Source organism: Hypanus sabinus, chromosome 4 (genome assembly GCF_030144855.1).
Source record: "Hypanus sabinus isolate sHypSab1 chromosome 4, sHypSab1.hap1, whole genome shotgun sequence".
NCBI lineage: Eukaryota > Metazoa > Chordata > Chondrichthyes > Myliobatiformes > Dasyatidae > Hypanus > Hypanus sabinus.
This window is the reverse complement of record NC_082709.1, coordinates 179,967,933-179,994,469: the sequence shown is the minus strand read 5'-3', so window position 1 is coordinate 179,994,469 and position 26,537 is coordinate 179,967,933. Positions and strand designations below refer to the sequence as shown.

Genomic DNA, 26,537 nt, shown 5'->3' with positions numbered 1-26,537 from the left:
TATTGAGAAAGTAAGGAGGCATGGGATCCGAGGGGACATTGCTTTGTGGATCCAGAACTGGCTTGCCCACAGAAGGCAAAGAGTGGTTGTAGATGGGTCATGTTCTACATGGTGGTTGATGACCAGTGGTGTGCCTCAGGAATCTGTTGTGGGACCCCTTCTCTTCGTGATTTTTATAAACGACCTGAATCCTGAGGTTCCTGTACCTCCTTCCTAATGGCAGCACTTTCCAGCCTTAAGGCGCTATCACGAGGGAGTAAGTTGACCACTGATCAGGAAGCTGAGTTCGTTAATGAATACACTCTTGTCTTTTGCATCTGTAACCCTTACCCAACAGGCTGGTATATGTCTAGGGGAAAAAGGGGATCCAGCCACTCTCCAACCCACCTCCCGTACACGCAGGTGCTGTGAGAATCGAGTTAATGCCTCGCGCCCGCCAACAGTATCAAACCCACAACAAATACCGTTATGAAATACACTTTAAAGAGTTTACTAAAATTAAAAAGAGTAGTAAGCAATACAATATATATACACAAGGAAAAAAACAAAAGGCGCCACTTATCAAAGTTCAGTCTGTTTAGTGCACTCGTTGGAGCTCAATCAACGAACCAATCGACCCATCCGGCCGTCGCACCTGGGACCACCCCGGTGGTCTTACGAGCAGTCCAGCACACGTCCACCTTCTTCAGTCTATTCCTCGGCCTCCCCCCCAAAAACCCGCGAAAACCCCTCCCCCAAGTTCCCAGCATCACAAGACACAATGACATTCCCCATTGATTAACAAATGAATACAATTACCATATCAGCCATTCTAAAGTGAAACAACGGCTAGAGAAACACTTATCCGACAAAGAAACATTCCTACTTGTAACAAACCAAAGAGGCCATTTTGAGTAACATACCCAGGACATTGTACACATCAATTTAAGTTTATTGTTACGTACACAAGTACACTGAGGTACAGTGAAAAACTTCCTTGCAGCAGCATCACAGGTATGTGGGTTTAGACGGCACACCAAATGTAAATTATGCAAGTCAACGAAGAGAGCGGGAAACAAAAATACCGTGGAAAAATGAGACAACATTACAAATAAAAGGACGCTGTCAGAGAACAGGTTGTGCAAGAGGTAGTCCATTGCTGAGGTAAGAAGGTTGTGCAGGTTGGTTCAAGAACCTGATGATTCTTATGAGATTATTACTGTTGAGAATGGTGTGTGGAATGCACTGGTGTGTATTGTTACGAACCCCGTAACTGGGTCACTTACTAGCAAAGATAGAGAGGTCCATTGAAGTCTGATGATACTATTTTTAACAGTATTTATTAGTAAAAATACACAAAAATAATATCAATGCAAACATACAGATAATATACGTCATCAATACTAAATCTAAAAGTGTGGGTATACTAATAATAAGAAATAAGCTCTATCGTTGTCTGGCGGTAATGTATTGTCCGATGGAAATATAAAAGTCACTCAGTTCATTCAGGCTGCAGCCTTTGGTTGGAGTCGAGAGAGATTTTTAGAAACTCGCCAGCTTTTCCTTTTTATGATTTCGATCCTTCGAGAGTTCCGTTGGTATGGCCGGTCACTTGTGGCCTCTCCTTTAGCTAAGTCGTTCTTCCGTGGTAAGGCCCCAATCCCAGGCAAAGGGAAAGGACGCACGCGAGCCCTCCACTGGCTGTCGCTATTAAATGCTGTCATGGGATTTCTAGCGTTTCTCCTGGTGTGTCTTAAGGGGTTGTTCCGCAGACCCTCTTTTATCCTTACTCACGGGGTCTCAGATGTCAATCAGGTTGGGATGATGCAATCCCTCAACCAGACCACTCTGGTTGTCCCCTGAGGGCTTCGATGAATAGTACAGTACTCAATACACAATTCCGTCTCCAAGAGACAATGGCCGTTATCTGTGGCTTTGTCTTGCTGAGGCCAGGACACATTCCAAAACCTTGAGGATTCTCTCTTATTTCCTGAGTCCCAGACCCGAATTAATAACGATCTTGCGATTCTCAAAAAGGAGGGGGCTACTTTGTACCCTTTGGCCCCTCAGAGTTGTGGCACATTTGTAACAGTATGTCCACCTCTGGTGAGGACAGTGATCGTCCCATGCAGTGCCTGACCAGGAATGTGCGCTGGAAGATGTCGGTATGGGTGTGGTGTAGTGTGATTTGAAAGTGCATGATTGTGATTATAAGCAGTCGTGCCACGTGCTCTGACAGGCAGTGTGCAGTGTAGGGGATGACATGGTAGCAGAGCGGTTAGCATTATGTTTTACAACCGTAGCTTTAAGATTGTGGTTCATTTCCTGCCGCTGTCTGTTTGTACGTTCTCCACATGACCATGTGGTGTCCCTCTGGGTGCTCCAGTTTCCACCCACATTTGAAAGTTGTATGTGTTTGTAGGTTATTAAGTTATGGGTATTCTGTGTTGGTGCTGGAAGCATGGCGATATTTGCTGGCTACCCCCAGCATATCCTCGGACTGTGTTAATCGTTGATATATAAAAAAAAATTCACTACGTGCTTCAGTGTTCATAAGACAAATAAAACTAAATCTTTAATAAGCTTTGCTTCTATACTTCTCTTTACAGACACAAACTGGAGATGATTGAGGAGCGGGCTTCCCACCACCCCAGGAAACTGGTAAAGCTGTACAGGTGAGAACTGCTTCTCTCTGGTGGGGTGTACTGCTGCATCTGTTGTTGTGTGATGTAGTTTCTTTAAGATTGTTATAGCTAGGGGAGGGGATTAGTGGAGATAAAATCCCACTACCTATAAAATGCTCCCAATGGCGTGGAGCTTAAGTAGCCTCTGACACCAAAGTCCAACTCCTGGCCTTCACATGTTGCTTAGCTACTAAGCCTCCTTTTCTACTGACAGGAGAAAGGCAAAGGCCCTCACTAGTGCCTTAAGACCAGTCGCTTTGGGCAGATTGGGTTCAGCCGAGGTTGGCAGTTCATCTAGCAGAAGGAAAGCCTTGGTCTCAAATCTCTGCTGTCTTATGACTATACCCACTCATGGAGAAGGCTTCAAGAGTAAACCCTGAGGAAAAATCTGGAGCTGGAGTCCCTAAGGAAGTCCTACGTTGAATTCATTACTTACTGCCAACTCCAGCTGGTGCCAAACTGTATCAATCTTTGCATTTCCTTTAGATTCACCAGCTGTGTGGAGAGGGGAGGTCAGCTGCTTGGGCAACAGCTTGCTTTCCATATGGTATTGCCCTGGCTTGTGTATTGACTTGCATATCTCATAGACAGCTGGCACGCAACATCCATGGTCAACCCCAATCAATGAGCACCTTGACTGTTGTAAGGGTCAAAAACGTAGAACACTGCGGCACAGTATAGGTCCTTCAGCGTTGTGCCGACTGTTTAACTTACTCCAAGATCAGTCCAGTCGTTCCCTCTCACGTAGCCCTTTTTTCTACCATTTGTCTGCCCATCTAAGAGTTTCTTAAATGTCCTTAATGTATCTTCCTTGACCTGGCAGGGCATTCCACACACCCACCACTGTGTATAAATAGTTACCTTGCCTATTTAGTTATCTGTCTCACTGTCCATTAAGCACAGTGATTGTTTCATACTCCATAAACTGCAGATAGCAACCTCTAATAGGTAAGGATATCCCAAGGTGAAAAACATACCATAGTTAAGGAAGTGAGGCTTTCCTCAATGTGTGTATATATTAAAAAAAAACAAAATAAATTAACCTGTAACATCCTCCCCATATTTTATTCAATTCAGCTGAAAATTATGGCCCCTGGGGAAAAAGGTCTGGCTGGTTACTTGGTCTATAATGTTTCTTATCTTGTACACCTCCTTTCCTCCGAAGGGAAAAGAACCGGTTTGCTCAGCCTATCTTCATAAGACATGCTCTCTGTTCTGCCGGGTGACATGTCTCGTTTCAGTCATTAGGTTCCCTAGCACAAGAAGTTTTCAGAAGCAGCCCTCCAAAACTTTGAAGAGCCTATGCTATAGGTTCGTGTGCAGGTTAGATGTTAGACTAATATTCAGAAACCTGGCCTACAGGCAGGAGTTGCATTCCACTGCAGTGGGGATACGTAAATTTGGGTAATTTTAATAAATGTGAAATGGATTTGACGGTAATGTTTATGGTCATCATAAATGGATGGCAAGGTAGCATAGTGGTTAGCACAACACTATTGCAGCGCCAGTGACCCAGGTTCAATTCCTGCTGCTGCCTATAAGGTGCTTGTTGTCCCAGTGACCGTTTGGGCTTTCTCCACGTGCTTTGGTTTCCTCCCACATTCCAAAGACATGTCGGTTAGTAGGTTAATTGGTTACATGGGTGTCATTGGGTGTGGGCTTGTAGGATTGGAAGAGCCTGCTTCCTGCATCCCTTTTTTAAAAAAAAAATCAGCACCTGGTTTATTGTCTCTTCCATAAGTCGTGAAATTTGCTTTGTGACAGCAGTACAATGCATGACATTAAATTATTGTAAGATACTGTAAACCGTAATCACTTGTTATGTTGCTGCAGGTGTGGTGATTTTGTCGATGTCAGTGACGGGCCACACATCTCCCGCACTGGAATCTGCTCACAGTATGAGATCACTGCTGCCCACAATCTGGGCACAAGCCAGTCCGGCCTGGAGCGCAGATTCCAGGGGCTCTCAATACCCCTTCACCTGAAGGTAAGGTGGCACAAAGGTGAAGCATGTATCTAGACCAAAATCTGTAGGGTTTTAGAGAGTATGTAACATAGCAAAATTAATCAGTAGACTGAGAAGGGGAAAAAAAGGACAAAGACATAATAAAAATTGCAGGGAATGGAGCAAGTGGCAGAAACCTTTCAGATATTGTTAGTGGAACTGTGCTTTGTACAAGTGGGTTGTTTAATTGTGATGTGTGCTGTTAATTGATGTGAGTTGTCTTGGGAAAAATGCTAAAGTTTTTATTTTTTCCACTGACGTCAGATAGTGTATTCAGCTTGTAATGAGTACCAGCACTACAAAGGTCTTCAGTCCAGTTCAGTTTCTGCTCTGCAAGACTTAGTGCAGGACAGTGGTGCTACGCACATAAGGCTGATGGTTTATAAAGCACTGGTGAGACCACGTTTGTAGTATTGTGAATTGTTTTGGACCCCTTGTTTATTTATTTGTTTAGAGATGCAGCGTTTATTATCACCGGCATGTGACGTGAGATTTGTTAGCAGCAGCAGTTCAATGCAATACATAATCTAGCAGAGAGAGAGAAATAATAATAAATAAAACATAAAAAAACAAGTAAATCAATTATGTGTAATGAATAGATTTTAAAAAATGTGCAAGAACAGAAATACTGTATATTTAATAAAAAAGTGAGGTAGTGTCCAAAGCTTCAAAGTCCATTTAGAAATCGGATGGCAGAAGGGAAGAAGCTGTTCCTGAATTGCTGATTGTGTGTTTTCAGTCTTCTGTATCTCCTACCTGATGGTAACAGTGAGAAAAGGGCATGCCCTGGGTGTTGGAGGTCCTTATTAATGGATGCTGCCTTTCTGAGACATCACTCCCTAAAGATGTCCTGAGTACTTTGTAGGCTAGTGCCCAAGATGGAACTGACTAGATTCTGCAGTCTTCTGCAGCTTCTTTTAGTCCTCCGCAGTAGCCCCTCCATACCAGACAGTGATGCAGCCTGTCAGAATGCTCTCCACAGTACAACTATAGAAGTTTTTGAGTGTAGTTGTTGACATGCCAAATCTCTTCAAACTCCTAATAAAGTATAGCCACTGTCTTGCCTTCATTATAATTACATGGATATGTTGGGACCAGGTTAGATCCTCAGAGATCTTGACACCGAGGAACTTGAAGCTGCTCACTCTCTCCACTTCTAATCCCTTTATGAGGATTGGTTTGTGTTCCTTCATCTTACCCTTCCTGAAGTCCACAATCAGCCCTCCAGGCCCTTCAAGCCACACCATCCCAGCAACCCCCCCCTCCCCCCCAACCCTGATTTTGCCCTAATTAACATAGCTGGTACATTTTCGGACTGTGGAAGGAAACTGGAGCACCCTGGGAAAACCCAGACATTCCACGGGGAGGACATGCATACAGAGACACCATACAGAACATTGCTAGAATTGAACTTCGAACTGGAATGACCTGAGCTGTAATAGTGTCAAACTACACTACCTTGTCATCTATGTAAGAAAAGATGTACTGGCTTAGATCTTTGAGGATCTAACATGGTCCCAACATATCCATGTAGTTATAATGAAGGCAAGACAGTGGCTATACTTTATTAGGAGTTTGAAGAGATTTGGCATGTAAACAAATACACTCAAAAACCTCTATAGTTGTACCATGGAGAGCATCCTGACAGGCTGCATCACTGTCTGGTATGGAGGGGCTACTGCGGAGGATCAAAAGAAGCTGCAGAAGACTGCAACTTCTGCAGGATCCAGAGGAGATTTATGAGTAGTCCCAGGAATGAAAGGGTTGATGTATGAGGTGTGGTTGATAGCTCGGGGCCTGTACTTGCTGAAGTTTAGAATAATAAAGAAGGATCTCATTAAAACCTACCAAAAACTGATTGGACATAGAGAGTATATTTTGTATAGTGGAGGTGACTAGGACCAGAGTGCATAATCTTAGGACATAAAGGCCTCCCTTTGGAACAGAGGTGAGGAGGAAGTTCTGCAGCCAGAGGTCAATCAGTGGAATGCAATGTCACAGATGGCTGTTGAGGCCAATTCTTTGATATATTTCAGAATCAGGTTTAATATCACTGGCATATGTTGTGAAATTAGTTGACTTTGTGGCAGCAGTACAAGGCAATACATAATAATAGAGAGAAAAAACATGAATTACACCAACTGTATATGTAAAAATATTAAATAAGTAGAGATAAAAATGTAGAGAGGTAGTGTTTATGGATTCAATGTCCATTCAGAAATTGAATGGCCTAGGGGAAGAAGCTGTTCCTGAATTATTGAGTGTAAGAAGAACCAGGCAGGCCTGGGTGATGGGGGACCTTTTTGAGGCATCACTCCTTGAAAATGTCCTGGATACTATGGAGGCTAGTGCCCATGCTGGAGCTGAATAAATTTACAACTCACTGCAGCTTACTTTGATCTGGTGCAGAGCCTCCCCATACCAGACCTTGATGCAGCCATCTAGAATGCTGTGCATGGCACATCTGTAGATATTTCAGTGTTTTTGGAGACACACCAGATCTCCTCAAACTCCTAATGAAATATAGCCGATGTCGAACCTTCTTTATAGCTGGATCAATATGTTGTCCAGCTTAGAGATATTGACATGCAGAAATTTGAAATTGCTCACTCTTTCCACTTCCGATCCCTCTGTAAGGACTGGTGTGTGTTCCCTTGTCTTGCCCATTCTGAAGTCCACAATCAGTTATTTGGTCTTACTGACGTTGAGTGCAAGGCTGTTGATATGACACCACCCAACTAGCTGAAATATCCCACTCCTGTACGCCCTGATGTCACTGTCTGAAATTCTGCCAACACTGGTTGTATCGTCAGCAAATTTATAGATGGTGTTTGAGTGTGTTAGTCACACAGTCATGGGTATAGGGAGAGGAGAGCAGTGGACTAAGCACACACCCCTGAGATGCACCAGTGTTGATTGTCAGTGAGGTGGAGATGTTGTAATTGGGGGCAAAAGTGAGTTTTGTAGCTATTACTAAGGAGGAGGTGCATGGGGAGCTGAACAGTCTGAAGGAAGTTCAGTCACCTGGGTTTTGAAGGAGGTATCTAAGGTGATTTTGGAGGCATTATTAGTGATCTCTAATGAATCACTTTATTCTGGAAGACTGGAGAATTGCAAATGTCATTCCACTCTTTTAGAGAAGATAATGAAGGGAGATGATAGGGAAATTAGCCTGACAGTGGTTGGGAAGATGTTAGAGTCCATTATTAAGGATGAGGTTTTGGCGTACTTAGAGGCATGTGATCAATTAGGACAAAAGAGATCATGGTTTCCCAAAAGGGAAATGTTGTCTGACAAATCTTCTGAAATTTCTTTGAGGAAGTAGCAGGCAGGATATACAGAGGTGAGTCAGTGGATGTTGACAAGGTGCTGCACATTAGGCTGTTTAACACGGTAGCAGCCCATGGTATTGCAGGAATGATGCTAGTGTGGATAGAAGATTAGCTGACTGGCAGGCAAAAAGTGGGAAGAAAAGGAGCCTTTCCTGGTTGGCTGCTGGTACCTAAGTGGTGGTCCACAGGGGTCTGTGTTGGGACTGACTCTTCACAATATATGCCAATGATTTGGGTGATGGAATTGATGAGTTTGTGGTTCAAAATCAGAAGTGCAAAGGGACTTGGGAGTCCTTGTGCAGGATTTCCTAAAGGATAACTTGTGGTTGAGTCAGTGGTAAGGAAGGGAAATGCAATGTTAGCATTCATTTGGAGAGGACTAGAATATAAAAGCAATGATGTGCTGGCATTGGAAAGGGTCCAAAGGATGTCATTCACAAGATTGATTCTAGGAACAGAAGGGTTAACATTTGAGGAGTGTTTGATGGCTCTGGGCTTGTACTCGCTGGAGTTTAGAAGAATAATGGGGGATCTCATTGAAACCTATCAGATATTGAAAGGCCTAGAGAGAGTGGATGTGGAGAGGATGTTTCCTATAGTGGGGGAGTGTAGGACTAAAGGACACAGCCTCAGAATACTGCGACATCCTTTAGCCGGAGGGTAGTGAATCTCTGAAACTCATTGCCGCAGATGACTGTGGTTGTCAGGTGATTATGTTTAAAGTGGAAGTTGATAGGTTCTTTTCAGGATGTCAAAGGTTATGTGGAGGAGGCAGGAGAATGGGATTAAGAGGGAATATAAATCAGCCATAATGGGATGCTGGGGTAGACCTGATGGGCCAAATGGTCTAATTCTGCTCCTGTGTCTTGTATTTAAAGGTTGATAGGTTCTTACTTAGCGAGGGTGTCGAAGGTAGAATGGGGATGAGTGGGATTGGTATAGAAGATGCAATGGGCTGAATGGTCCATTTCTTCTCCTATGTCTTACAGTCTAAGGTGAAGAATGGAAATCAGAATCAGCTTTATTATCACTGACTTGTATGTTGTGAACTTTGTTGTTTTGTGGCAGCAGCATAGTGCAAAGCAGAAAATTAGTATAAATTACAGAAATAAGTAAATGGAATAATGAAGCAGTGTTGACCGACAATTCAGAAATCTGCCGGTGGAGCAGTGGAAGCTATTCTGAGGTTGCTGAGTGTGGGACTTGGGGGGCATCTATCCTTTTTTTATGCCATGGAGCCTTACCGTTAACCGAGAGTCCCCTACTGTGCTTCCTCCCTGCTGGTGGTAGAGAGCAGAGGTCACGCCCTGGATGGTGAGGGTCCTTAGTGATGGATGGACTGAAAGCAGGTGAAGGGTCAAATGACCATCACCAGCTTCTGTCTTTTAACCCCCTCCTTCCATCTAAATGAGAATCTTGGCTTATTCAGTCCCTTAATGATTAGGAGTGCTTAGTGTGGTGCTTGGTGGAATAATCATTATTGGTTTTTGACTTTTGGACTAGGTCTTTGCTGGTGTATCTGATCTTATCAGCGTATTGGTTAAGGACCGGGTGTACAGTGGAATAGTGGCTGCGAACTGCCCTGATCTAGTTGGATACACTCACACATGATAGATGTATTTATCATTACATCAAAACATACAGTGAAATGTGGGGTTTGCATCAACTATCAACACATTCCGAGGATGCATGTGTCACCGTGAAACATAGCATACTGACAATTCACTAACCCTGGCTGTATGCCTTTGGAACGTGAGAGAAATCCCGAGCACCTGGAGGAAGCTCATGCTGTCATGGAGTGAACGTACAAACTCCTTGCAGACAGCAGTGGGAATTGAACGGTGATCAGTGATTGTTCGCATTGTGCCTAAGCTAAGGTCAGGCACTTTCACCCGATAGGGGGAAGAAGTCAAGGGTCAGACTTGTCCACACATTGTTATTACAGAGCACTAAGCTAAGGTAACGTCCCAGCAGTGAAGGAGTTAACTGTTCCAGCGGCAAACACTGCTGGGATTAAATCGTACGATTGCATCTATGTTTAGTGCACCTCCAGGAAGTAGGCTTCCGGTGTTATTACAGTGTTTATGAGCAAGACGTCTGCATGAATTATTTGGCTACTGATTTAATCCTTCATTGTTAGCAAAGAACTTGAACTCTGGTCGCTGTGAGGAAAATCATCTACCAAAAGAAAACTTTGTTACAATAAGTTTGCATAAAGCTATTCGCATGATGTTATGACATAAAGGTCCAATGATGACTTCTAAAAGGAAATTGGATAAATACATAAAGGGATGGAACTTAAAAGAGGTGGAACAAGCAGCAAAGAGCTTTCAGATGAATTTTATCAGTGGAGCAGGCCTTTGTACAAATTGTTTGTGGTAGTTGCAGTGGGTTTTGCTTTGCTCTTCCCTGCATTTGGAAAACGCAGGTGCAAGTTAATAGTTTGCTTGTGACATCAGACAGTTTGTTCTCATTGTAATTGACCCTGGTACGACAAGGGCCTTTTAGTCCCACTCTGTTTTTTTCCACTCAGTAACAGACCTCTCTTTTTCCTGTCCCATTCCATAGACCTTTTACTCTGTATGGGGAAGATTAAGGCAGCGATCCCAGAAACTGGTGAGTTGGAAGACTTTTGTTTCACTCCGTTCGCTTCCCATTGTGGGATTATTTGGGAGACAGATTCCCATTGATTGTGCCTACAGTGAAACCTCTGCTTTTGATTCGATAGGTTACAGCGGACAGAAATCACACGGACAACAGACATCAAGCAATAGCGTTTGAGGAGATTGGAGGGAGAGAGACTCAGCAAGAAAGGGCATCCGGTCTGCTTTAGTTATTGAATAAATGGACCAATTGTATGCAGTAAAATGAAAACCTTTCTGTATTGAATCCTCTGGAGCCAAGCTCTGTAAAGCTACAGGCTGGCAGAGTTGAATCTCCTGGCGTGTGCTCCCAGTGACAATGAGATGGAATATCTGATATAACCGGCGGACAAATCTAGGAAGGCATCATATTTGGGTTGACCCTTGACCTTGTCTTTGCTTAGCCATGCGCTGAAGATGCAGCGGCTAACCGGAATCAATCTCAGTCAGCACCTCTCTGTAAATTTGTTGTTTGTCAGAAGTTCCAGCATTTTAATTAAACTGTTCTTTTAAAACTGTCTCTGTCCTGGGAGGTTGCCAGCAGTGGTATTGTAAGGGGCTACGGGAACGTCAGTGGTCTGTGTACACGGGGAGAGGCTTTAGCTTGGCTCAGTGGGTGTAACTGCACCACAGTGTGGATCTACTGAGAGTACTGCACTGACAGAAACAGGCCCTTCAGCCCAACCTGTCCCTACTAACCAAACTGTCTGACTCAGGGGGAAAGGACATTGACTATCCAAGCTCATCTTAAACACCTCTATCAAATCTCCTGTCACTCTTGGTCCAAAAAGAAAAACCCAAGCTTGCTGAACCTACCCCTCATAAGACATGCTCTCCAATCCAGGCAGCATCCTTGTAAATCTCGGGCATGTTCTCTAAAGCTGACCATCTTGTACAGTACTGTATTGGTCAACGGAGAGCAGAGATCAAGTTTGCAAAAGGAAAGGATGTTGGGAATGGTGAATGTGGAGGTGCCATGGGAGGGTGTGGGACAGGTGGCAGAAAGGAGTTCCAAGGTTGGGGTGGGGGAGCGGTAACATTGGTGCAGACACCTCTGCCCTAGCCACCAGGCAATGTAGTTTGTTTATTGATCATTACAGAACATGTCTCTGGTGCTTCCCTTCCCTTTTTCCCAGTCATGATTCCCCTCTCCCTGCCCCCTTCCCACTCTCAGTCCCCAACAGAGACCCATATCAGGATCAGGTTTATCATCACTCACAGTATTGTGCATAGGTCTGTACCCTAGCTATATAATAGGTGCTTAAGAGTTTTGCACAGTAATGAATTTCTGATTGCTGGTTCTCGATTTCCTCAAGAAGTGTATGTTTTCTTTTCTATAAAAGACTATTTGGTCCATGAAATCTATCCTGTTCCCACAATGTTTCCCCTCAAATTAACTGTCTGATATGCCCCACCACATAAGTGGAAGAGTAATTTATCATAATCATTTAACCTACCAACAAATCTGTTAGCTGTGGAAAGAAACTGGAGCATTCAGGGCAACTGATGTAGCCATAGAATAACATTTAAATTCTACACTTGAAAGGTTAGGAATTTGAGGGCTACGTCGATCTGATCAGCCACGATCATATTGAATGGCAGGTGAGGTGTGAGGGGTTGAGTGACCACCTCCTTTTATGCTTCACAGGCACTTACAGAGTTCACTATCCCACCTAGGGAGCAGTATTTGTCATCACACCACGGTTAGTATTGTGTCCTCCTTCACCCCTGGATGATCACATTCCTCACATAAACATCTACTGAATCAAGAGCCTTCAGTATTGTACAGAGGCAACAAAAGAAAACCCAGCTATCACCCCCTGGCATTCAGTGACATTACCACCACTATCAATATCCCAGGGATACCACTGAACAGAATCTGAATAACATTAGCTAGAGGCAACCTAGTAGACCACGTCTGAGGCTGGGAGTAACACCATATAACTCCTCAAAGCCTTTCCACCATTTACAAGTCTCAAGTCAGGAGTGTGATGGTGATGGAACACTCCTCTTGCCTGGATGACAACATTCAAAACTCAAAATAAATTCTTTATCAAAGTATGTACAGTGGTGCTAGAAAGTTTGTGAACCCCTTAGAATTTTCTCTATTTCTGCATAAGTATGACCTAAAATGTGATAAGTTCATCACGTAAGTCCTAAAACTAGATAGAGAACCCAATGAAATAAATAACACAACAACATTACACTTGGTCATTTATTTATTGAGAAAAGTTATCCAATGTTGCATGTATTTGTTGGAAAAACCAAACGTTTCCGGTAACTTGATCAGTCCTGCACATCGGCTTGGAGGAACTTTAGACCGTTCCTCCATACAAACTGTTTCAGTTCATCAATATTTCTGGGGTAGTTTGCATGAACAGCCTTCTTCAGGTCATGCCACAGCACCTCAATTGAATTAAGATCTGGACTCTGACTTGGCCATTTCAAAACATTAATTTTCTTCTTTTTAAACCATTCTGTTGTTGATTTAAGTGTTCGGATCATTGTCTTGTTGCATCTTGCAACTTCTATGAAGCTTCAGGTGACGACTGCTACATTGACATTCTATAAAATGTCTTGATACAATTTTGAATTTGTTGTTCCCTCAATGATTGCAAGCTGTCCAGGCCCTGAGACAGCAAATATCCCCAAACGATGCTCCTTCCACCATGCTGTTATGTGGTTTTGGTGTTGGTATGCATTGCCCTTTTACCTCCAAGCAGTGTGCATTTCTGCCTAAAAATTAAATTCTCATCTCAACTCTCCACAGAATATTGTCCCAGAAGCATTATGGAACATCCAGGTGGCCTTTCCAAACTTGAGATGTGTAGTAATTTTTTCTGGAGAGCAGTGGTTTCCTTCATGGTGTCCTTCCATGAACAACATTCTTGTTCATTGTTCTTCTTATAGTGGACATATGAAGAGACTTTAACAGCTTTTCTAGAGTTTTCTAGACTTTTCTAGAGATCTCTGCAGGTCTTGCTGTTACCCTTGGGTTCTTTTTCTCCTTCAGCATTGAAGCATCTCTTGGTGTGATCTTTGCAGGACACCCACTCCTTGGGAAAGTAACAACTACTGAATTTCCTCCAATTGTAGACAGTTTCTCTTACTTGGGCTTTAGAAATTCTTTTGTAGCTTTTTCTAGCTTCATGAAGCTCTACAATTCTTCTAAGGTCCTCTGAACATTTTGATTGAGGCATGGTGCACATAGAGATATTTCTTGAGAAACACAGGCTTTGTCAGTAACCTGACTTTGTGTCTTTTTTACAGGGCAGAGAACCTCTATAACCCACACCTCCAGTCCCAACTGATCGGAACACCTGACGCTGAGTTGTAAAGAGTCCTTGAAAGTGAGTCTGTAGGTTGTAGAATCAGTTCAGAGTAGTGGTGAATGAAGTTTATCCATGCTGGTTCAGGAGCCTGGTAGTTGTAGGGGAATAAGTTCTTGAGCCTTCTTGAACAGTCCTGCTGAAGAGTCTCGGCCTGAAATGTCGACTGCACTTTTTTCCTTTGATGCCGCCTGGCCTGCTGAGTTCCTCCAGCAGTTTGTGTGTCTTGTTTGAATTGTTGAACCTTGGTAGTGTGGGACCTAAAGTCTGCTGCCTGATGGTAGCAGCAATAATCACTCAACACCAGTATATGGCGGCCTGCTTGACAGGCACCCCATCCACTCACTCTGTCATTGACTCACAGTTGCTTGCGGCAGTTTGTACAGACCACAGTATGTAGTACGGCAACTCACCAGGACTACAATTCCAAATCTGCAACCATTACCAGACAAGGGCTGCAAAAGCACATGGAAAACTACCATGTGGAAGTTGCCGTCCAAGCTACACAGCATCCTGACTTGAAATTATATTGGGGTTTCTGCTGAATCAAAACCCTGGAACTCTCCCTCAGCATTATGGTTATACCCACACCTCAAGCGGCTGAAAATGGTAGCTCACCTGAAGGGCAACTAGCAATAGGTGATTAAATACTGGTTCTTCCTGATAAGTCCAGATCTATTGAATGAAGAAGAGAAAAGATGCACTGTGATGATCTGTCTACATGCTGTCTAGAGTTACTGTGTTAATGACCACAGCAAAGGTTAACAGGTCAGAATGATTCAACTCTAGTCGTGCAAGATCTTAATGTTTTTTAATCTTGTTTAGAGATACAACTGCAACGGGACCTTCCGGCCTAACAAGCACTATGCCCAGCAACCCTAGCCTAATCACGGGAGGTTCCTTAATGTTGTATGTGGGGAAGATAGTGGGCTTAAGCTCCTATTAAATGCCCCCAATGGCAAGCATCTCAGATAGCATCTGACAACCAAGAACCACTCCTGGGCTTAGCTACAAAGGTTGGCAGAACTGTTTCTACTGACAGGAGAAAGGGCAAAGGTGGACCTCTGGCGCCTCAAAACTAATTACTTCAGGTAGATGGGGCTCATCAGCCATGGTTGGTAGCTCACCTAGGAGAAGGGAAACTGATATTAACCCCCTGCTGCCTTGTGGCTACACCCCATTTAAGTTGGAAGGCCTTGGATGTAAACCCTGAGGAAAAACCCAGAGTTGAAATCCCTAAGCCGGTTCTACATTGAGTTCAACATTATTTGACAACATCAATGCCACCAGTGCCATACTGTATTGGTCTCTGCCATTCCTTTTGGTTCATCGGATGTGTGGAGAGGGGTGGTCTGCTGCATGGACAACAGCTTGGTCTCCATATCGTACTGCCTAGGCTTGAGTATGACAGCTGGGATGCAACATCCATGGTCAATCCTGACCGACAGAGGGCCTCAAATCACAGGACAATTTACAATGACCAACTAACCTACTATCCAGTAGGTATTTGGACTGTGGGAGGAAACCAGAGTACCTGGAGGAATGGGGAGAATGTACAAACTCCTTACAGACGCCGCTGGAACTGAGCTCTGAACTCTTGACGTTTGAGGTGTAATAGCGTGGTGCTATCATCTCCGCTACTGTGGTGCCCATGTGGAGTGATTAAATGCTGGGCCCTTTCCTTCGAATTCCCAACTGAGCCACTCTGAAGCATTAATTTCTGTTGTGATCGTTATACAGGACAGTCACAGAACAAAACAGGAACAAGGCAGTGCAACCAGGACACAGTAGATAGTTCAAGTTTATTGTCATCTGTATGTACATACAACCAAACGAAACAATGTTCTTCCAGACCACAGTGAACCGACAAAACATATCAGACACAGCACATAAAACAAATCATGTAATAACAATCTGCTGAAAGAACACCTGAGGTCAAGTAATGTGTGTGTCTGTCTGTCTGTGGCGGGTGGCGTGGGGGCTGGTGGCTAGGGCAGAGTCAAGTCGATTTTCTTGTCCTAGGTAATGGTACAATGAAAGACGTTGATGAGGCAATTGGTGATGGGCAGGTGAGAAGAGAAGGGGTAAGTGGGGACTCTGAATGCGGAATGGAAAGAAAGAGGGGAGGAGAGGAATGGTGGGAAATTAGATAATCCGTTGTTCATGCCGTCGGGTTGGAGGCTCCCCAGACTGCGTATGAAATATTGCTTTTGGAGTTCGGATGTCAACACACAACGCTCCCTTTAGCTGCTCTGGTTTCGTCCCGAAGACACGCAGGTTGGTAGACTAGCTGTCATTTGCCAAGTTTAATTATTATTCAACCAATCACCAGAATACATATAGCAGCAGGAAAAAGTGGTCCTCTGCAGCGAAACACAGTCCCAACAGTCACACACAACATACAGCACAGATAGTTACCATAGCAGAAAAACACAGTTACAAATCTATACACACACACACATAGTCCAAGTCCCTGAGTGTAATGGCCTGTAGATTGACGTGCGGTGGATGATTGTCCTGGAGTGATATTTCTGCAAGACCAAGCCCGCAGCGGTTCCTCATCACACAGTAGTACTGATACAGACGATTGCAATCCAGCTTGTCCTCAACACAAGGGAGCAGCACCAACCGGCACGAGGGCCTGGTTCGCGTAACCGAGGTCACCGACCTCCCCCCGCTGTCAGTCTCTTCAGAGAACCAGTGAACCGGATTTGCCATTTTCTACACAAAATGCTGGAGGAACTTAGCAGACCAGGCAGGATCTGAGGAAAGGACTTCATCAGGACTGTTGAGTTCCTTCAGCATTTGTGTATATTGTTCTGATTTCCAGCATCTGCAGATTTTCTCTTGTTTGCTGTATCTACATCACCTTTGCCCTGCTGGATAGCACACTACCTCCAATGGCTGCCTGTTAGGTACACAACAAGCCAGCTCCACCGCTTTCGAGCGGTGATGAGTCAGACTGCTGTGCTTAATGCTCTGTGATCTCAGCAAAGACACGAAGGACAAACAATTACTTTGTGTGGACCCCGAGAGGCCGCTGCGACCGAGCGGATCACCATCTTATAAGTAGGTGGGGACTTGGAGGCTCTGGTGAAACGATGAAGGAACAGATTCTGAGGAAATAAATGGGGGTGGGGGTGAGAGGAAGGGATCGCTGAGATTACTGTGCGTGTGCGTTAGCAAAGACTCGAGGGGACGAATGGCTCCTTTCCCTGGAGAGAAAGATCGATTGGAGCTGACTGGTCTTTATCCACCAGCAATGGGTGCCAGCATCTGGGGCTAAATTCCAACGTCTGCTGAATGAAGTGTTTAGCTGAGGGCCAGAGAGTGGACTCCAGGCGAAGCTGAGGCTCTATTTTGGATCAGTCAGGAGTTAATTAGACGGGTAAGGCGGAAAGCGAGTTTGATTTGAATGGCGGCTCATAGATTCTCCTGTCCTTTATGTACACATCATTTAAATCCTATTTACATGCACTTGTTTTGTATTGTCCAGTTCCTTGAGATTGTTCTAGGCTTGACGCTGGAGGCACGGGACTGCAGATGCAGGATTGCAGATGCTGCTCGACCCGCTAATTACCTCCAGCGGATTATTATTTGCACGTCCAGATGCATTTTAAACGTTGCCAGACACCTGCCACTGCCATTGTGAATCATTCAGCGCGTTTATTCCGCTCGGTGAGGGTGGGGTTGGGGGTGGGGGGAGGGGGAGGGGGAGGGGGAAGAGAGAGAGAGAGATCTATACGAGGAAATCTGGAAATTCAACAACACACACAAAATGCTGCTGGAACACAGCAGGCCGGGCAACATCTATAAGGAGAAGTCCTGACGAAGGGTCTCGACCCGAAACGTCGACAGTACTTCTCCTTATAGATGCTGCCTGGCCTGCTGTGTTCCACCAGCATTTTGTGTGTGTTGAGAGAAGGGTCTACCTTTTCTCCTTTCTTCGCACAGGATGTGAAGAAAGTACAGGATATTGTGTGGCAACGCCAAGTGACAATGGCAGACAAAACATCCCAGAGTGCCGCGCGACAAAGATTACGCCCCATCTTTCGATGGCGAGGAGCGCAGTGCGCCCTGGGACAGACTGTCACAAAAGCCCTTACCGTGATGAGATCACTCCTGACTCAAAGCTGCGCCCTCTGGTGCACCAACTCTGAAATAGCAGCTTTAATATCCAGAGCTTCACGAAGTGAATGCGTTGTAACAATAACGTGTGGAGAATGAATGAATCAATATATAATCATATATGACTATGATTCTTTAGGTGTTTGAGGAGATGTGTTTTGCCAGCAAACAGTTGCAAATTTCTACAGTTATACGGACTGGGTTGCATCACCTTCTTATATGGAAGGGTCTCGTCACGAAATGTCGACAGCTCTTCTCCCTATAGGCGCTGCCTGGCCTGCTGTGTTCCACCGGCGTTTTGTGTGTGTTGTTATGTGGATGCTCCAGTGTTGTGGACCTCAGGGGCTGCAGAGAGTTGGAGACTCGGCCATCTCTGTCATGGGCACAGCCCACTCACCATCTTCAAAAGGCAGTGCCTCAAGAAGGTGGTATCCATTACGAAGGGGGCCAGCACATGTCTGCTGCTCATTCCTACCATTGGGGTGGAGGTACAGCAGCTTGAAGACACACACTCAACATTTTAAGAAACTTCCCCTCCACCTTTAGAATTCTGAGTGGCCGTGAACCCACGGACACCGCCTTGTTATCTGTGTTTCAACTATTTTGTAATTTATAGTAATTTTTAATGTCTTGTACTGTACTGCTACCACAAAACACCAAATTTCATGACATTTGTCATCGATAATAAACCTAGTTCAGGCTATTTGGACCATTGAACCACAACCTATGGGCTCACTTTCAAGGACAATTCTTCTCATGTTCTTGATATTTATTGCTTATTTATCTATTATTACTTTCTTTCTGTATTTGCACAGTTTGTTGTCTTTTGCACTCTGGTCGAATGCCCAAGTTGGTGCTGTCTTTCATTGATTCTGTTATGGTTATTATTCGATGGGTTTATTGAGTATGCCTGCAGGTAAATGAATCTCTGGGTGACATATATGAACCTCGATAATAAATTTACTTTGAACTTTGAGTTGAAGTCAGCTTTTTGATAGAATAATTCTATCGAGCCAGTGGCTCTACTTTGTTATGAGTTTGAGGAGATTAGGTATCAAGCTCATCTTTAAGCTTATTGCCACAAGAAGGCAGCATCAATCATTAAAGACCCTCACCACCCGGGACATGCCCTCTTCTCATTAACACCATCTGGGAGGAGGTCCAGGAGCCTGGTGATTCAGGAACAGCTTCTTTCCCTTCTTAATGGTCTATGAACCCAAGACCATTACCTTGTTATTCCAATTTTTTTTGGTACTGTTTATTAACTTTTTTGTGATTTACAGTCTTTACCACAGAAAAATGACACATTTCACATCATATAAGTCAATGATAATAAAGCTGAGCAGGGTGTCACAATAGTATAACGGTTAGTGCAACACTCTACAAGACAGGCTGTAAGATCGAGGTTCGATTCCCACCACTGGCTGTAAGGAGTTTGTCTGTTGTCTCCATGGCTGCGTGGGTTTCTCCGGGTGCTCCAGTTTCCTCCCATATTCCAAGTGACCTATGCTTTGGGTTACTGAGTTGTGTTAGTCAGCTCCGGTCTGAGTAGTGACTTGGAACCACTCCAATTCACCGACCAAAGCAACAGGTCTACAGCAGATGCCATCTCGTTGGCTCTTCACACAACCCTGGAACATCTGAACAGTAAAGGTACATTCGTCAAGATGCTCTTTCTCAATTACAGCTCAGCATTTAACACCATTGTCCCCTCAGAACTAATCAGTAAACTCCAAGACCTGGACCTCGATACCTCCTTGTGCAATTGGATCCTGGATTTCTTCACTTGCAGACCCTAGTCAGTTCGAGTTGGCAAAAACATCTCCTCCACAATCTGCACCAACACAGGAAAATCACGAGGATGTGCGCTCAGCTCCCTGCTCACCTGCTTCACACCTATGACTGTGTGGCTAAGTACGGCTCCAAAAAATATAAAGTTTGCTGAAGACACCACTGTTGTGGGCTGTATCAAAGGGGGTGATGAATCAGCACATAGGATGGAAATTGAAAATTTGGCTGAGTGGTGTATTAACAACAACCTCTCACTCAATGTCAATGAGACTTCAGGAGAGAGAAAGCAGAGGTCCATGAGTCAGTAATCATCGGAAGATCAGAGGTAGAGAGGGTCAGTAACTTTAAATACTTGGGTGTCACTATCTCAGAGGACCTGTCCTGGACTCATCATATAAATATAATTACGAAGAAAGCACGGCAGCGCCTCTAATTCCTCAGGAGTCTGTGGAGATTCGGCATGTCATCAAAAATCTTGACAAACTTCTACAGATATGTGGTGGAAAGCGTGCTGACTGGCTGTATTAAGGCCTGGTATGGGACCACTAATATCTTTCAGCAGAAAACCCTACAAAATATAGTGGATTCGGCCTAGTACATCACGGCTAAAGCCCTCCCAACCGTTGAGCACACCTACATGAAACATTGCCATAGAAAAGCAACGTCCATCATTAAAGATCTTCACCACCCAGGCCATGTTCTTTTCTCACTACTGCCATCAGGTAGAAGATACACGAGCCTCAGGACTTGCACAACCAGGTTGAAGAACAGTTACTACCCTTCAACTATCAGGCTCCTGAACAAAAGGAGATAACTACACTCATTTAAGGACTCTTTTATCTTGTTAATTCATGCTTGTTATTTATTTATATTTGCATTTGCACAGTTTGCTGTTCTTTGATCCTGTTTACAGTTACTGTTCTATAGGTTTGCTAAGTATGCCTGCAAAAACAATCTCAGGGTTGCATGTGATGACATGTATGTACTCTAATAATAAATTTTACTTTGAACTTTTTGGGTATGTTATGTTGGCAACACTTGCCTCGCCAATTGTGACGCAAACAATGTATTTCATTGTATGTTTCGATGTGCTTTTTAGGAATAAAGGTTATCTAATCTGGCCTCCAACAGGACCACAACCTTGTCATAATGTTTGGAGGCTTGCATGCCTCAGTGACCCAGAGATTTCTGTTGGCTAGAGTCAGGGCTTTATGTTTTGGCTCTTGGTAGGGTCACCCATGGAAAACAGGTCAAAGGATAGAGGCCAGACTAAGGATGGTCCACCGGTCCTCCAGGTTTGGGGGCTTGGCTCAGGTCTAACAACTCTGATAGGCAAAGCAAATTGTTACAGAAACAGCAATGAAGAGTACTTCCATATCTGCGTGTGACAGTATTCCTGAGCCTCCGCCCAGGACTTGCATGACTGACAGTAGTGAAAACCGAGAGGAAGTGGAAACTGGCATGATGGAAGAAGCCCTCAACACTGCCATGACCAAGACCAAAATTGGTTTTGATGCCAAGGTCCAACAGAGATGAGGGACCTTCATTGCTGCCTCAAGTGTCAGTGGCATAACAGGCAGCAAGAAGAATCTAATCTGAGATTTCCAGCATCTGCAGAATCTCTTGTGTTGGGTCTAGAACCAAGTACAAAGTGGACCGTGTGAAGCCCCTCATGGTCTCAAGGAGTTTTATAAAGATTACAAGGGGCATAAATAAGGTGTCAAGAAAGCTAATTTTCCTTTGATTGTGATTGTGTCTACCTCCCAGCTGACACATGCAGGCACCTTCCAGCTAAGTGGATTCACCTGCAGCCCATTCCAGACTCATCACCTGCAGCCTATTTAAACCCAGTTCTTGTTCACTCATTGAACTAGCTGGCCTCAACTCACCCTGACCAAAGTTTACCTTGTTATGTTTCATTCCTGTTCTCTCTTGTTTTGTGGCCCTTTGTGGCTTGTTGTTTTGTAGTCAATTATTAAAGTTACTGTCCACTGCTGAATTGTGTCTGCTGTTCTGCTATTGGGTCAGGCCTCCTCTACGTGTCCGGATGCTGTAGATGTGACTGGCCTGTTCTCCTGGAGAGGAGAATGAGAATGGGAGGGTGATTGAAATGGGAAATCCGTGTGCAGAGATGCAGGAACCCAGCTGGTGAACTCATACCACAGGACACTGTCTGTTGCGTTAGTTTAAACTCTTAAAAAAAGAAAAATTCAGCTTTTATTTTCCAACATGCAGAATGAGCTGCACACATGGCGTTTAATTAGAAAAGACACAGGGGGTGAGTGATAACTTGCACATCTGTACATGGTGTCACATCTGCAGTCTGGCTACTGACCAGTCACAGCTTCCTCAGACACATATACAACAGTAGCTTTGGAGTACAGACACAGACCCGAGAACAATCCCACCAAACGTACCGATTGCAAAAAGTCACATTGTTCCCAGGTACAGCAGGTTCACAATTTTTTTTTTAACAACCGTGTCGTCAGGACCCTGAGCTCAAAGTTGAGAGTCGTGTAGAGAACTGAAGTGTCCAAATGTGAGGGATTTGCACGTCCAAATTATCCCTAGAGAGGTGGGTTCAAGGAATCAAACTTCCAGCTTTTGGGTAGAAATTCAGAAAAATAAGGGTCTTAAAGGGACTTTCAGAGTTGATCATACTTAAGTTCTCCCCTTTAGAAAGACTGCCATGGATGGTCCCAAGCCCGGCTGTGAAAGGAGGAGGGTAGGCACGAGTCTAACAACCTGAGCCCAGAGTTACAGAAACGCCAACAGAAGCTCCAATGTTCTCATCCCTGGAAGATCCGCAAGAAAATGGCCCACACATGGACACAGCTGGAAAGATTAGCCCAGGACAGAGTTCTTTGGCAAGCTGCTGTCGGTGGCCTGAGCCCCAGTAAGTAAACTTTCCCTTAAAGAGGATTATGCCTTCGCCAGTGATGTGATTATGCCTTCACCCAACCACCTTTCCAGGTATAACTGATGGTGAATGGCTTCCAACAGGGAATGTATAGATAGAAAGAATTTCTATTTACCCCATCTGCTCCTCCTCTGCCTCTCCGTTCTGGGAGGAATAGGACAGTGCACCAATCTTTGCTCTTTCCACCTGTGGCCTCTCTGCATTCCCTCCGAGAGAACCCCTTTGCTGGGAGTGAGGAAGGAGACACCTGCGCTGGAAATGAGGAACAAAGTCTGGAGCTTCACTCTGCTTGTGAAGAGAAGGGCGAGGAAGTTCCACCTGAACGGAGGAGAGGGGGCTTGAGTGCTGGATCTCTCGAGGGTGGCTGGTCAGGAAGAGCCCAAGAAGGGGAAGGGTAAAATCCAACATTGGGGAGGTGAATTTTGGAAGGGGAGAGTGTGTGAAGTACGACCAATGGAGATCAGATTCTGACATCACACCCTCAGGGAAATGGCACAGAAAGAGGCCACTTGGACCACTGTTCCTGGGCACTTCAGGGGCCCTGACTTGTCTGAGCCGAAAACCCTTTCCCGCTCTCTATGTCTATTCCTTCCCTTGGATGCTTCCAAGGTCTCCTATTCCCACTGCACATTGTTTTGATGAGGCTGGCAGTAAACAAGAACAGGTTCTCCCCCCCGCCAAAAAAAAACTGACTCCCGTAAAATTTTGCCTCCTTTTGGAGTGAACCTTTCCTAGCGAGTGGGAGGCACCCCGAGATTCATTGGCCACTGAACTGGATGGAAGTGGCAGTGAGGTTAATGACAGACACCAGAAAAGGGGTCAATTCACCTCTAGTGCGGGCTCGAGTCAGCTTCCCTTGGATGAAATATATGTACCTTTTTGAGGGGAGCACAGATATCTCAAATCACGGGTGAAATTTTCCCTTCTTATATTTAAATCTAGAAATACTCCCTAGTCAAAGGTTGGCCTGATTCATATCCCAGGGGTGATCTCCCTCGTGGTCCTGATAGACCCTTCCCGATAGAAACCGCACAACAATAGCACCGAATATGGTCAAAAGGTAACACCCATTGAGAAGAAGACTTCAGATCTTCATCACAAACTGTTCCTCTTGAGAAAAAATAACAATGTTTTTTTTTTATAGTGAGATTAAAAAAAATCCAGACATTTGAAGAAATAAATCAGAAAATTATAGGAAGTAGAGTTACAGGTGAGGACCATCTGTCCACATGCGGGCAACAGGGAACCGAGCGAGGGGGGGGGGGCGGAGGAGTTCAGTCACAAAATGGCTCTTCAAATAGCAAGGGGCATGGCAGTACAGTGGCCAGGAATCAGACCATTTACTGCTGCTGAACTGATGAGGATGCGGGTATCCTTGACAGGGGGCACTAGAGATATTTCAGGGAAGGGAAACTTTGGGGGCAATCACTAAGATGGGGCTGTCCTCTGTGAGTGCTGAGTTGGGTCTTAAGTATGGCCTGTGTGTTTCTTTTGATTACCTTACACTCTCATCTCCAACTTTCCAGGTTCAAATTGACACAAAGTCAAAAAGCAAAGTGTTTGTCACTTGTCGGTGAATTATGATGCAGTTTGGCAAGAATGTAGAATGATACAGCTAACAGAGCACTGTTCCACACTGATGTTCCAGAATATGTTTTCTAATTTCTCTTCTCTGTGCATCTGGGCCAATGGCTCTCTCTGTTGGTTGGGCCAATATCTCTCTGTTGGCTAATCCAATGACTCTCTCCTCCTGTGTGGTTGGGCCAATATCTCTCTGTTGGCTAAACCAATGACTCTCTCACTCTTTGTGGCTGGGCTAATAGCTTTCTCTGTTGGCTAAACCAATAACTCACTCCTTGGGTGTGGTTGGGTAATTGGGCCAATGTGGGGGGGGGGGGGGCGGGAGAGAAAGAGAGAGGATGTGAGTGTGTGTGTGTACACGTGCAGAAATTAATTTTACAGGTGAAACCAGAAGTCCATTATGGTCCATAAACACTTTTCTCCTGGTGACAGTTAGCTATGTGAAAAGGGATCTCTCCAATATCTGAGAAGCTTTGCGGAGAGGGTGACAGGCCAGGGGTTGGTGGGGATGGCTTGGATGGTGCGGTGGTTGTCAGGTTCCAAGAAACTCCAGAGGAGAGAACATGAAGGTGCAGGTGTGTGGTAACTGAGAACAAAAAAGAAGTTTTTGGTGATACTGATCACCAATCCTATCTGTATTGAATTGTCCAAAGCTAACTATCTGATGACAATATCCTCCTCCATCTCAGACAACTGAAAGCAAAAAAGATGGTGACACAAGGAATAAAGTCGCATTCTCCTGCGTTACAAGAATAGATAAAATACCTCACTGACTGGGAAACAACAGACTGATTGTTTTGTCTGCTATATAATATATGTATATATATTTACATAGATAAAGAGCAATATAAAGATTGTTTTTAACTTTAACTCCACAATATCATTTACAAGTTACACTTTTTTAAAATTTTCTTAACAGCAAAAGGGGGGAAAATTAAGACAGAAATATTTTTTTTTCCAAAAATCCTTCCAGAAAAATGAGGACAAATTTTGATTTCTTGTATTACTGATAATGCAACTTAGGAACGTTTCCAAAGCCATTCTAATGTCTCGACCTCACAAATATGGATTCCCCTTCCTACAAGTATTGGTTGCAAGGTTAACGGTGCTTTGCCTGTTTCTTGGGCAGAGTTCTTCCCATCATGCTTTGGTGCAGTCTTCTTTCGGTTGGATGATGTCATTAGGCACAGCCTCTTCCATGTTTTCCGGACTCAAGGATTCTTTACCATTTCCTTCCTTTAAAGGTAACTTCCTGTGAAAACAGAGACCGTGAGAATAGTCACATGAACTGCCAGGCACTTGGTGAAATTTATCCCTAACAACAGTCTGAACCAACTTCCCACGATAATCAATGGAATTACCACAGGTGGGTTCTAATATTTCATTACAACAGAGAAAGAGGCCACTTGGCCCATTGAATCTATGCCAGATTACAGGACAATCCTTTTGTCCCACTTGCTTTTCTTGTAACCTACATTCCCACTAATGCAGGAACATAAGAAGCTGCAGAGATCCATTGTCTTGGCCCAATACATCCCTCTCCACCATTAGGACAATCGACATGCAGTGCTGCCTCAAGAAGGGAACATCCATCATCAATGATCCTAACTATCTGGACCAAGCCATCTTCTCACGGCTACCATCAGGCAAGAGGTACTGAAACCTAAACTCCCGTGCCATGTTTGAGAACAGCTACTTCCCTTCAACCATTTGGTTCTTGAACCATCTTGCACAACCCAAATCACACTATAAACACTTTGTACTCCTATCAACTTTTTAAAAATTCTAGTTTTCACTTTCCTTGCATAATTTATGCTCAGAGCATGGAACAATACAGGCCTTCAGCCCCCAATGTCATGTTGACCTTTTAGCCTACTTCAAGATCAATTTAACCCTTCCCTCCCACATGGCCCTCCATTTTTCTTTCCTCCACGTGCCTAAGAGAGTCTTAAATGTCCCTAATGTATTGGCCTCTATTGCCATCCCTGGCTATGTATTCCAAACACCCACCACTCCCTGTGTTAAAAAAACCTACCTTTGACATCCCCCTCTTTACTTTCCTCTGATCACTTTAACATTGTTCCTGAGCAGATATTACCCCATAGTGATATGGGACCTAAGGCTCGATGGTAGTGAAGAGAGAGCA

At 44.3% G+C, this 26,537-nt stretch overlaps 2 protein-coding genes across 4 annotated transcripts in view; one reads left to right on the top strand and one right to left on the bottom strand.

The window, feature by feature from the left end:
* Positions 1-12,705, top strand: part of mrpl39 (mitochondrial ribosomal protein L39) — a 28,457-nt gene extending 15,752 nt beyond the window's left edge. The window contains exons 7-10 of the mRNA XM_059968918.1: positions 2,589-2,654; positions 4,497-4,650; positions 10,569-10,616; positions 10,729-12,705. Coding sequence (XP_059824901.1) covers positions 2,589-2,654; positions 4,497-4,650; positions 10,569-10,616; positions 10,729-10,833 — 373 coding nt within the window. The 3' untranslated portion in view covers positions 10,834-12,705. The remainder of the gene's footprint in view (positions 1-2,588; positions 2,655-4,496; positions 4,651-10,568; positions 10,617-10,728) is intronic.
* A 9,407-nt stretch (positions 12,706-22,112) lies between these two features.
* LOC132393532 (neural cell adhesion molecule 2-like) overlaps positions 22,113-26,537 on the bottom strand; it is a 1,581,614-nt gene continuing 1,577,189 nt past the window's right edge. For 2 of the 3 annotated variants that reach the window (XM_059968913.1, XM_059968912.1), the window contains exon 18: positions 22,113-25,643. In XM_059968913.1, the coding sequence (XP_059824896.1) occupies positions 25,532-25,643 (112 nt within the window). In that variant the 3' untranslated portion in view covers positions 22,113-25,531. The remainder of the gene's footprint in view (positions 25,644-26,537) is intronic. The other variant, XR_009511912.1, reaches the window with a different exon arrangement.